The sequence below is a fragment of the Molossus molossus genome, unplaced genomic scaffold (assembly GCF_014108415.1).
Source record: "Molossus molossus isolate mMolMol1 unplaced genomic scaffold, mMolMol1.p scaffold_m16_p_2, whole genome shotgun sequence".
Lineage (NCBI taxonomy): Eukaryota > Metazoa > Chordata > Mammalia > Chiroptera > Molossidae > Molossus > Molossus molossus.
In genome coordinates, this window is record NW_023425355.1 from 22789356 (window position 1) to 22803227 (window position 13872).

General features: G+C 37.9%; 1 protein-coding gene across 1 annotated transcript in view; it reads left to right on the plus strand.

Annotated features, from left to right (window-relative positions):
• Positions 1-13872, plus strand: part of DIAPH2 (diaphanous related formin 2) — a 924489-nt gene that overhangs the window by 45225 nt on the left and 865392 nt on the right. The window contains exon 2 of the mRNA XM_036270453.1: positions 10925-10957. Within this exon, the coding sequence (XP_036126346.1) occupies positions 10925-10957 (33 nt within the window). The remainder of the gene's footprint in view (positions 1-10924; positions 10958-13872) is intronic.

Sequence of the window (13872 nt, forward strand, 5' to 3'; positions counted from 1 at the left end):
ACTCTGAAGCTGTGGGGGGAAAATGAAGGTTACAACATTTAATAATTTCTGTTAATCTTAAATTCTTGCAAAGATCCTTTTTACGTTTTCTGAAATTTTACATCATTTTTTCCTACCATATAATCATGTTTTGCTTAAGTTTTTAAGTGTTAAATATTTGTTTATAATATTTAGTTATTTAAAAAGTTCTTGCATGGGTCTGCATACGCAGTTTGGGTTTTCTATGGGGAGAGACGGTTATCTGCTTTCACTTTGGAAACCTCTTTTAGTAGCTGTGTCTTTGGAAACAGGTTCCAGGACCTGAATGACTGCCATGCAAATGAACTCTCTGACCACCATCTATTTCTGAATTGGGAATTACTTGCAAATTCAAGAGGATCAGTTAAAAATACTAATAGGGAAATTAACTTAAATAATTGGTTGGTTTATATAGCTCTTCCTACCAAAAGTATGTTATGATAATACCTTATTCATAACTCAGGTATAATTTTCTGGTTTAGGCGATTCGTACTCTTGAATCTTTAAAGGAGTGAATCATTTTGTTTTGTCAGATTAATTTTGCAGCTACATCAGAAAACTAAATGATGTGGTTATTTATAAAAGCTACTTGAAATAGATACATCACCTCACAATGATTTGCCATGTATCTCCAGAGTGGTAATCATAGCCATTTAGAGGTTATTTGTGTGTTATAAAGATAGTAATCACAACAACAGATATTAAATTACTCTATTTCATACAAACAACAATCATATGTCTGGGTACATTGCTTCAATAACAAGTGTAATTTTAAACAAAATTATATATAGTAACTGTCTTCTCTGTTCCTACTGCTACCATCCTAGTCTAACCTCTTCTCAGCTCACAACTGGATCTCTCTCTCCTCTCCCCCACCGCCCTCTCCAATCCAGCAAGTCATGACAGCTTTGAATGCTAACCATGTGCCAGAAACTGCAAAAATACTGAGGACACAGTTGGGACCAAGAGAGACCTAGTACTTACTGCAGAGTTTGCAGTGTAGCAAGGAAGACCTGCACTGATAGGGAATTGTAGCTGGATAACAGGAATGTGTTACAAAAGAAGTTGGGAACCTTGGGAGATGATGACAGGTCCAGCTGAAATCAGAAAAGATGATTAGGAGAAGGCCTGATGAAGAAGGAGGGGGTGTGGGGTGAGGGCTGTAAGCCGAGCTGAGTTTCAGAACTAAGCCTAGAATGGCCAAGGCTGAAAAAGAATTTGAGCTGGAATGAGTATTGTTATACTGATGAAGGTTTTTGCAGACAGAGTTCAGAATGTAGATAGAGGTGTTAGAGTTTGGATTCTACTCATATTTAAATGCTAATCCTAATTTAAATGCTAATCCCAGCTGTGCAATTTATTACCTTTGTGACTTTAGGCAAATGACATTAGACAAATGATTAATGACAGTGCACCTAGATTTCCTGACCTGTAATATAGGACAGTAAATTCCTACATCATAGCATGTCTGTGAGGATCTGACTGAGGCAATGCATGTAAAACTCAGCATAGCGCCTGCACATAATAAATGCTCAGGAAATGGTGGCTAGTATCAGGTAGAATAGACCAAATTGCTGATCTCTACAAGCTGCCTTTTAAGCCTTTGATTCCATTTGCAATCTGTCCTGAATATTATAGCCTACAATCCTTCTCTGAAATTCTAAAATCTGAAAGCTCTGAATATGGAATTTATTACAAAACCCAACCTATCTTGAGGCTGTATTTAGTCTTCATTTTATCCTGTTTTGTGGAATATTCATGTTTCACTACTAACCTTGAGTGCATTTGATTTGGGGTGCCACCCCAGATCCTGCTGTGTATATTCTGTAATATATAGTACCTGTATCTTATTCCTTTCTAAAATATGGAACACTCTGAATTCCAGAATACTGTGGCTTCCGGGGTTTCAGGGAAGAGACCTGGACCTGTACCACCCGAAGTCATCTTTCTGAAATACCACCTTCTCCATGTTTGTCTGCGAATCAGGAAATCATAAGGACTACAAGTGACTGTCAGACTACCCCTTCTAGCTTGTCAGGACTGTCTCTAATCTGTCCCTAACCTACATATTCAAATTTGAATATCCTTGACCTCGAACCCTTTCTTCATAAGGCTATTTCCCACAAGTCAACTATTAATGCTGCTCTTTCCGTCCAACTTCCTTCTCTTCCCATCCTTCTGGCTATTCAAATCCTACCCAAACAATTGGGGTATAGTTCTTTATGCAATTTCTTAATGAAGCTACATGTATCTGTTTCTTCTCTGAATACTTAATTTATTCATCAAGTATTTGAGCAACTATTATGTGCTACCTACTGTTCTAAGTGTTAGAAATCTAAAAGTAAGACAGGGAACTTGTTTTCTTGAAACTGCTAACACGAATAAGTAAATAAATAAGTGAACAAGATAATTTCAGGTAGCGGTTAATGCTGTGAAAGTAGTAAGACAGGCCATGTGATAGGGCCTAGGGAGGAGGAGGAGCTACGTACCTCAGAATCTCATAGTTTAGCATTCAATTAACTATTTGTTTTCATGTGGTTAGTTTTCATTACCTGGTTATATTGCAGATTCCTTAAGGACAGAATCCTTTCTTAAACCTGTATGAGCCATAAAGTGCTGGGCATATAATGGCTACTCAAATATATTAATGTTTAGTTGCGATATTTGTCTTTTTTTTAAAACAGAGAAGGTACAATTTTATTTATTAAATATTGAGCCTCACTTGACTAGCTCGTTGATCTAAGAGTATCTGTGGTGTACAAGGTCCTGGGCTCGGTTTTGAAACATTTGGATTTGTATAAAACTAGTTCTGTATTCATTCCATAAGACTAAGAAAGAACTTTCACGTCCAAACAATTTTCCCATTTAAAATGGTTTAGTACAAACAAACATGATTTCTATACCTGCAGAAGAAGTTACTACCCTTAAAAACCTGGATGATTCCTGCAGTTGTTTCTGATTAATTCAGGTACTGAGCGACTTCCTCCCATTCATTAGTGTTAACATTTTTTTAAGACCCGAGTGGCAAATGTGCATTTCCTGAACGCTCGGCCCTTAGCCCTGAGGCTGAGCATGTGTGTTACCCAGAAGAGACAGCTGGATCCCCATATTATAGTCACCCATCTTGGAAGTTAAAGATTGAAGCTCATGTCAAGACAGTTAATGTAAGATAGAGCATGTCTTGTTTTGACGGATTTATGAAACTTATCCAGTGCGGGAACATGGTCTTTTGCATCAGGAAGAAAACGGAGGCTCTATACAGTGATGTCATATTTTATTTCTGATAGATACAGATTTTGTTTGTTATAAATTGAAAGAGCAGCTTGAGAAGAAAGTCCTAAAAGGAGTTTTTTCTTGTCATAAAAATGGTGGAAAGAATTTTGTTTTGTAATAGTAGCTAAAAACTCTGGTGGGTAAAAATTTGAGGCTTTTGACTTGATAGTACCTCTGAAATGATGTCCTTAAGGTTACAAAAATATAAAAGTATTGCTTTATTAAAGAGGTGAAATGGAGAGTTTTAGATGCTAACAACAGCAGAGTAAGGTGGAGAATAGTAGCTTAATGCCTATAATCGCATCTTTTCAATTCTCAGGCTTTGCCTTCTGAGGGTGAGGCCATGTGCCTCCAAATCCCAGTGCCTAGCACACTGCCCATTGATCCGTCTTCTCTCATCTATGGTGATGGAAGACTACAGTGCTTAAGACTACATGTGGGTGCCTAAAAATGTTACTGTTAGAAAGGAGACGAAAGAATGTTTTGGAGTCATTTTAAATGCAAGCAGTAATAGTTCAATGATTTTGAAAACCAATATTTGTTTTCCTCTTGTCGTCTTAGAATCAAACCCCTATATTGATTTTATTTCTAAAAATCAGATTATATATAACTTTCCTGGTGAAATAAACACAACTGTTAGGTACTCACCTAAAAAGAAATGTTTATGATAAAGTATTTGAATGCCTAAACAGAATGTTCAGCTTGGTCACCAGGGGAGTAAATGGCTTGATTGGTTTTACTGGTTTATAAAGTTCAGGGTGTGTACAGGATTTGAAAAGTCGAAAGGCAGGCCATTGCAGAATAACTACTTCCTTCTGTTACTGCCGCTGATCTGATTAGGTATTGGGCCAGGCATGTTGTCCAGAAATCAAACCCTGCATCAGTGGTTGAGGTGGATGGCCTAACTTAAGGGCCCCTTCTAACATGGAAATTATATGGAGGTTGTGTTAGGGTATTACCCGATCAGAGCTCTCAGAGTTGCTCTACTGTGATTTGTTCTTTCAGGCATCTTCTGTTCAACTAAACTGCAACCTCTATAAAGGAAGAGCACATCCTTATTTTGTTTATGATTGTATTCCTGCCGCCCAGCACTGAACAGGTTCATAGCAGATGCTCAAATATTTGTTCAGTTGACTTGAACATGGTTTTCTGTGTCTTATTGCCCTGCCCTTCTTAGAGAGCAAGAAACTTAAAGCTGGGTAAATAATTGACCCATCATCTTCATTGTGATGGCCAAGTTATTTATTTTCTCTAAAAGGGAAGAAAAAGACAAATGGTGTGACTAAGTTTTTAAGTTGGTGGTGAGACTTTTACATTATATGCAATTTAGTTGTCCAATTTCTGTGGTGCTAGAGTAATTGTACAATGTTTATAAAACATTGTATTACCACATAACAATAGCCATAAGAGAGTTGAATCCTTACATCTTGCTGTTTTTGTTAATTTCTGCCTGATTGAGAAAATTAAAACTTAATTTTCTTGCAATAATGATTCTTGCATTTCAATCAGAACTTCAGCATTAGAGTTTATAAGTAAATCAACCATTTCTCTTATTCTTCAGGGGTTGAGACTTCGGAGTACTTTTATAATTATACAATATTCATATAATACTGTACTAAGTTATATTTAGTATAACTGATTATAAATGAAGTTTAATAAACTCTGATTACTTTACTAATGCACAAGCTTACTGCTTTTCCAGAGTTGATTTTAATGAAAATATATGGTCACTATACTTATTGGTGTAATATGCCTTCATCCCAATGACCATTATCATTAGATTTGTGCAATAAAAACTTCCTAAAATGACTTTAATCAGTACTTTAAATCAGGGGTGTGACAAGTTTTTTTGGTCATTTTTTTAGAACTCCATTGTAACTCTATAGTTTGTACATAGGGGTAAAATCCACAATGCCTGCTTGCCTGTGGTGTGAGAGAGATGCCTGCAAGTGTATAAATGATCTTAAGATAAAATTTGAGAGCTTGTCCCTGTAGAACATTATAAATGAGACTGTATTTTAATATAACCGGGTAAAAATATGTTTTAAAGGTCAGTTTACATAAAAATAACTGTGATTTATTCTTGTCAAAGAAACAGCTCTTTACAATAGTTCTCTGAACTTTGTTTTTGATATTGGTTTTCCTTATTGTTCTCAACTCCTTTTGCACCTTTCATTTTTTTATTTTTTTTAAATCCTCACCCGAGGGTATGCTGTCATTGATTTGAGAGAGAGGGGAAGAGGGAGGGTAGAGAGAGAGAAGGAGAAAGAAGAACATTAATGTGTGAGAGAAACATTGATTAGGGCTGCCTCTTGTATGCAATCTTGTCGGGGATTGAACCCACAACCTAGGCATGTGCCCTGACTGGGAATTGAACCCGCAATCTTTTGGTGTACAAGACGATGCTCCAACCAACTGAGCCACCCGGCCAGGGCATACCTTTTTTTTTTTTTTGCAGCTATAGAAAGACAGTTGTGTGGTAGAAATAATTTATTTTCTATTTTAGGTAATTTTATTGTAACTGATCAATAATTTCAGTGTATTTTTTATGTACAGTGGTCAGAAATCGCCCCTTCTGAAACTTGACCTCTTTAAATCTGCCTAAAGATTTTCCTTTCCAATAGACCACATTTATTATTTTCTTCTGAATAGTTATAAAGAAGAGTTCAAAATAGTGGTATCAAGATAATGTTTATGCAAGTAGATTTTCACATGAGGGAAATCTCTGAGAAAATATCCATATTAGCCAAATGTGCTTAGTTATGTAAGATATATACTCTGTAGTTGAATGAAACTTATAAATCAGGAAATCACAAGTAGAGTGATTTTTCTTTATAGTTCTCCATCACAAGAAATTGCAATAATTTTTTTACATGACTATAATTTCCTATGTGCGTCAGTGTGCTCTATCATTCTTGAAGATGCCTGTTAGGAAAAAAAAAAATCTTTACGAAAACATTAAAAAAAAGCATAACCCTTCTCCAGTATTATGTTTGACTTTTGGTTTATCAGTAGTCAACCATTACACTCAAGGGGAGCTCTAAAAATAGAAATGGATCTAGCTAGACGGGCATTTCAGGTAGAGGAGACAGTGAGTACACGGACTGGACATGCTGGGCCATACATTCGGGAAAAGGATTTCAGGATTTCCTTTTTTGTTTTCTATAGGATTCGAATCACGAGGGAAGGGAAGAAGCGGAAGAAATAGAGCTAGGGCTGAACCACACAGGACTTAGAATGCCACATTAAGGCTATTAGTCTTTATTTTGTAGGTCATCAGAAGCCATGGAATATGAACATGCGTGCGGTTGTCATTTATAATCGCTAGTGTGCCTTTGCCAAGCAAAGCTCTAGGCATTAGGGATGCGTCCCTAAACCAGACAGGTGAACATCCCTATTCTCATGGAGCTCACAGACAAAAAAGTACGGAGTACATTATAGACTGTGTTAAAATGTGCGAAGTCCTACTGAACCAAGGAAAAGCACACAGTAAGGCAGATCAGGCCTGTGCAGAGGAGGTTGTCTTTCCATTTCAATAAGATGGACAGAGTAGGCCTCACTGAGCAAACACTCGGAAGCGGTGGTGGTGGTGGTGGTGGTGATGGAGTAAGCTGTATGCATAATGGAAACGAGCATCCCAGGCACAGGGCAGAGCTAGTGCACGTGGCTTATTGCGTTATTAAGGAACAGTGAGGTGGTCAGTGTGACTGGAGCAGAGTGGATGAAAGGGACAGTAGTAGGAGATGAGGTCAGAGGGATATAGAGAGTGTTCGGATCAATAGGGCCTTCCTGGAGGCCATTGTAAGGATCCTGGCTCTCACTCGCAGTGAAAATAGTCATTGAAAAGCTTTTTTTTTATCCTCATCCGAGGACATTTTTCCACTTTTGTTAAGATAGAGTGGAAGGTAGAGAGAGGAACAGAGAGAGAGAAACATCGACGTGAAAGGGACACATCGAGTGGCTGCCTCCCGCATGACCCCAACCAGGGTCGGGGACGAATCACAACCTAGGTTCGTGCCCTTGACCGGAATCGAACCCGGGACTCCTTGGTCTGTGGACCAATGCCGTAACTGCTGGGCCAAACTGGCCAGGGCTCATTGGAAAGTTTTGAGCCGAGGAGTGACATGATCTGATTTCGGTGTTAACAGTATCACTTTTGGTTTGTTCAAAATTAATTGGAGGGGGGGTGAAGGTGGAAGCAGGGGGACAGATTAAGAGGTTCTTGCAGAAATCTAGGTGAGAGGTGATGGCGGCTTGAACCAGACCTCTGTTTTCAGAAGAGGACATTGGCAGTGAGAAAAGAATGGAAGCTGAGGTAGTTAGGAGGCGGTTGCTTGCTGCTGATTAGTCTACACTGGGGTGGTTTGCGTGAGGATGAAGAGGGAACTGCAGAAAGACGACCGTGGGACTTGAATGCTGCTTGGTTACAGGGAATGAAGAAAGGGAGGAGACCAAGGTGGCGGGAATCTCAAGCCTGGATAAATGCAATGCAGATGTAACCATTAATAAATGTTACCCTCCTTTAATTTTTTTATTTTATTTTTATTTTTATCTTTTTATCCTCACTTGAGGACATTTTTGCATTTATCTTCAGATAGAGCGGGAGGGAGAGAGTGGGGAAGAGAGAGAGAAACATCCATGTGTGAAAGAGACACATCGACTGGTTGCCACCCACACGACCCCAACTGGGGCCGGGGACAAATTGTAACTGAGGTACATGCCCTTAGCGGGAACCGAACCAGGGACTCTCTGGTCCGCAGAGCCAAACCCGGCCAGGGCTTTTACCCTTGTTTTAGAAAGTCCGTCCTGACTATCTGAGACATTTTGCCTACTTTGTGCTCCGGTAGTGTTTCCATTGGGCTATTAATTGCAAACCCATTTTTCCCTCCTGCCATCCACCTAGAAGTGGTCTTTTAGAATTATGGCAGTATTAAGGAATAACTTGGAAGGTAAAATTTAAGAATTATGAAAGAGCCCTAGCAGTTTGGCTTAGTAGTTAGAGTGTCGGCCTGTGGACCAATGAGTAGTGGGTTCGATTCTGGCCAAAGGCACGTACCTCGGTTGCGGTTTGTCCCCGGCCCTGGTGGAATCGTGCAGGAGGCAGCCACTCGATGTGTCCCTTTCACGTCAATGTTTCTCTCTGTCTCTCTCTCCCTCCCTCCCACTCTATCTGCTGATAAGTAGAAAAGTGTCCTCAGGTGAGGAATAAAAATAAAATAATAATAATTATGAAAGACTGAGTAATCTAAGTTAGCATATAGTTTGTATACGAAGAACTAATTATCCACTGGAAGAACATAAAGTGTATTGTTCAAATTCATTTCGGTGGATGACATGTAAGATGTGTTGAGGAAGGACTGTGGGTGCCAGGGGAATGCTCTTTGGGAGGAATCTTGACCCCCTGGGTAACGATGGCAAAAGGCAGTTACCCCAAAACAGATGTGTGTGAATTTGAGATTACCACGAACTGTTTCAATTCGGTAATTCGATCCTAATATCCTAGAGCTTAATTATACTCACTGAAAAGGTCAGATGGTGACTAAGATTTAGTATCATGTAATAACCAGATCTGTGGTCCTTTGGCAAGTAACTTATTATCTTCAAGCGTCGGTTTCATCATTTATAAAATGAGAGGGTTTGATTAGATGATCTCAAATTCCATCCAACTTTTTTGTGTGTGGTATGTGCCCCTAGTGGGAACTGAACCCGGGACGCTCTTGTCCGCAGGCCGACGCTCAACCGCTGAGCCAAACTGGCCAGGGCTCCATCCAACTTTAATAGTCTATAATTCCATAATGTGTGATTTAATGTGGACAAAATATGTTAATTTAAAAAAGAGAAAAAAACTCCAGTCTATTCCCATACACAAGGTGAATATGTTGCTAACCATACTTTTTCCCCCCTTGTTTCTGTCCCCATATTAAACTGTCAACATCAACTGAGATATAGATTTAAAGCATTCCAGACATATGTGTACTTCACCTTAGAGAATTTGACCAAATCAAATTATATTTTCCCCTAATTTACATTCTCACTGTGAAGATATAGATCTGTTTTTAGCCTGGAGTTTATAACCCCACAGGATGGGAAGAGAAGAAAAGCAGGAGTTGCTTGAGGAACTGTATAGTCTGTCTAACATAGGTGGACAGGTATATATCCGGATGGAAACTAGGTAGTTGAGGTACTTTTGAGACCTTGGCATTTCACACTGTGTTTTAACATTACAGGAGATCGTGAAGCTTGTCATGGTGCAAAGCATAAAGCAGTTTTTGGTAACCCACTGGGAGAATTAAAGAGAAAATACCAGCTAGAGAGAGTCCTAGGGCGAGCTCTCTTAAAATGGCTTCCATTCTGATCTAGTTAAGCCCACTCTTTTATTTTCCTTAGACAGTAAAGATTGATGGGGGTCTGTGTCAGCACGGTGTGATAAAGACGTGGTATAAAGGTGTAGATCCCTGAGGGAATCTGTGGATTAAAAGTAGCAAATAAATTGTGCCTATAACAGTGTATTTTGTCCCAGCCGATCGAGGGGAGGATGGTCTTGAACAGCATTTGGTTGGTGGTATTTGAAGACAATTTCATGAGATCCTGCGTCCAAATAATTCTCACTTCCTTAAAACTCATAATGGACTTCTCCCCATCAGTGAGAAGATCATATTTTTGTTAGTAAAAAGGGATGTGAGCATGCACGACCAAGTTGATGTATATCGTCAGTTTATTTTGTAGGAAATAAATGTACAGGATGTAGCAGAAAGGTTAATTTCAATTCCTAACAAGCGATTTAAACAAAACCTGTTCTTCCCTAATTATGTCTCTTAGTTGGCAGTTCAACATATTTTTAATGTAATAATAACTGCCCTTCATGCTGATTGTGTGTTATGGTAAGATCTTGAAGTATGTTCTGAATCATGAAAGATTACTAAATTATTAGCTGTTACTTTGCTTCCTTTAGTATTGCTCTATTCTGGTTCTTCAAATCATGCCCGTGTATGTTATGTGGTAGTTTTTATTAACCACTGTATTTTATTGACTATAATACATCATTTCCAGTGATTCTCAGCATTGGAAGTAGAAAACTACATCCAAAGAAAGGGTTGGAGTTTTTGAGAAATGGACATGTATTAAAAGAAGGACTAAGTTCTATTTTATCTAGACTGTTTATAAAGGTGTCCTTTAAGTATCCATCAGATGTAATGGAGTTCTAGACTAAGCTATTTTATTATATTTTATTACTATTAAATGTGACATTGTCTTATTTATATATTTTTAAATATATGTATTATAAAAACATGATCATTCTGAAACTTTGAAAAAACTTGAAAGGGCTTATGACTTCTCTGTATCTTTTGTCATGTTTGAGCACTGTGGTCATGATATCTGATCCAAATGTGACTTTGGGACCTTGGGCGTCATCTTTACAACCCCCCCCCCCCCTTCATTTTTAATTCTTAAAAAGTTGTTTTTTTCCCTTTTGTAAACATTTATTTATGTATTTAACCTGTCTGATTCTTTTCGACTAGTTATACTTGATAAAATAAAAATGAGAATCATTCAATTATTTTCTTGTTTTATCTGAATTTCTCTTATTGACAGGTGTTTTTTCTTTTTTTTTTTTCTTTTTTGGTTTTAATAGAACATTCAAATAAAAACTTTGGCAGATGATGTGGTAAGGTGGTCTAGTAGCATGCTATTACAATACTTATGCATGTTGCCTTTTTGTTTAAGTGACTGGACATGAAAGCATTGATATATGTAAGATATAGAATGTTTGGATGTTTACCAAGTATGGTAGAATGGAAGAATTCTTTGTTTGAATTGTAACATAAACAATTATATAAAATCGCAACACAATTTGATATTATCATTTTGATATATATCTTAGCCAAATAGTGTAAATCTCTATGTAAATATCACTCTGGAAAATCCAGATGTTTTCTTTTTTGATAGCCAAGTAAATTGACGGTGAATATGTTAACTAGTAACATGAGTATTGAAAGAAATTAATTTGACATAGGAAGGAAGTTAAGTTCATTATTTTAGTCAGATATTTAAAATCCTTAAGTATTTTTGAGCTGAGTCTATCATAGTAAAACGTCTTAAAAGTTATGGGCTTTAAAATTTAAATGTGCCCTTTTATAGCTAAACTTTTAAAAAACGGTATTTTAAGCAGTGCCAATTTTTTACCTGGTGAAATTACCTATCTACAAATAATGTAAAATATTGTTAGTGATTTAAGGAGGTGAAAGTATGTGGCTTTCATTTTTTTTTTTTTATCCTCACCCGAGGACATTTCATTTTTTGCATTTATCTTGACATAGAGTGGGAGGAAGAGAGGAAGGAAGAGAGAGAGAAAAACATCGATGTGAGAGACGACACATCGAGTGGCTGCCACCCACATGGCCCTGTCTGGGGCCGGGGACAAACTGCAACCGAGGTACGTGCCCTTAGTGGGAACCGAACCTGGGCCTCTCTGGTCCGCAGGCCGATGCTCTAACCGTGGAGCCAAACCGGCCAGGGCTTAACTTCATTTTTTATCAACATATCGCTGAAAGCAAAAGTCAATTTTCTAGATAGGAATGAAGGACTTAGTGAAAGATCGAATATATATGTAAATAAAGTAAATATTAAGTGATATGAAGGGACAGGAACAGAGTATATGTTGATTTAGTGGTTGATTGCATATTTAAATGCTTTTATGTCCATCATATTTTTTGTGAAATTTGTTGGATACGTACTCGGCTTATTTGGGATTGCTTAATATTTTTTTCTTCACATCTACACCAACTTAATTTTCCTCAAACAGTTAAAAGAAAATTTGAAAATATACTCCAAGATGATTCGAGAAAATGAATCTGTGAACACTGGGATAGGAATCAGAGACTCATGCATTTCGCGAGTCACTTTTTCTGTGAAATGAGAAGAGTTGGTCTGGATGATTTTTCAAGTTTCTTCCCAGCTTAAAATACTACAATTTCTATAATTTCTTTGTAAACAACCATGTACTAAAATCATTTTTTTGTAATCCTAAATAAGCTGTTTAAAACCGTTCATATTTCTTTCAAAGCACACCTTTTAATTAAAAAAAACAAAACAAGCGAGTGTTCTTTGAATCAAAATGGAAAGTACGTATTTTTTAATGGGAGGTCAACAGAAACTTACGCAAGTTGTGGTGATGACTTCTTGATGCTGCTTGTATTGTTGATGTCATTTGGAAGTCCTCGGTAACATGGCCGCGAAGATGTGCTGTCCTCGCATCTGACCGTGGCTGCTTGTTTAACGCGAGCTGACAGTATGCATGCGTGTGCTTCCTAACAGAAACCAGAATAAAACTGAGTTGCATTCGGTTTTATGGTCCTTACTAATTTTTGATGTCTAATGTTTTGTGCTTTAAAACAGAATGGCCTGTTTACAAGCGACTGGAGTCGTTAACCCACTTTATGTGAAATAGCAAGCTAATTATTAGAGATTGTACATGGAATCAATGGTTCAGAGTCAATATCTATTAAACAGTGAGCTCTTCATAATAGTGTTTCTAGGATGAAGATATTTCTGTTTATGTTGTGTTTCCAGTAAATGGAAACGGTCCCACTTTTTATCTTGCTGGTCCCACTTTTTAGGGAAGAAAGAAAAGGTAGGGGAAATAATAATAATAGTAATAGCAAGAATAGCAACAATAATAAATAGCTGCTAAATGCATTAAGCATATCAGTTTATTTTATTCTCACAATAATCCTATGGTGTAGGTAATATTATTTACTCCTGTAATGAATGTTAAGTTATTATGCTGTTTTAGAGACAAGGAAACAGAGAGACCAGCTAATTTACACAGGCTAACTAAGCTAGTAAAAGGCAGGTTCATTCTCAGGTAAGGTAGTCTGGCTTCAGAATCTGTGCTCTTTTTTTTTTTCTTTATTGATTTTAGAGAGAGGAAGGGAGAGAGAAACATTGATGAGAGAGAACATCGATTGGCCGCCTCCTGCATGCCTCCCACTGGGGATCAGGCGCACAACCTGGGCATGTGTCCTGACCGGGAATCGAACCGGTGACCTCTTGGTGCATGGGTCGACACTCCACCACTGAGCCATACTGGACAGGCCAGATTCTATGCTCTTAACCATTATATTCTACTGCTGCACTGACAAAGTATTCACAGATACTTGTCACAATTTTTGTCACTTTGAAGAAGAGAAGCATTACTATAATTTCCCCTTAGAATTGGCTATTGGAAGCTCTTTTTATTTTCTTTCCCCTTTTTTCGTGGTTTGAAAGTTGCCAACAAAGACACATTTTCCCTGAAACAACCAAATGACTTTGACACAGGACTTTTTGTTTACCTACATCCTGTGCAAAATAGAAATGACAGAGGACTAACTTTTCATTTTTTTAAAAAATTATTATTGATTTTTTTTAGAGGAAGAGGAAGAGAGAGATAGAAACATCATTGTGAGAGAGAAACATTGATCAACTGCCTCCCGAACGCCCCCTACTGAGGATCGAGCCCGCAACCCCGGGCATGTGCCCTGGCTGGGAATCGAACTGGGACCAGAGGTCAGTCCATGGGATGACACTCAATCTCTGAGC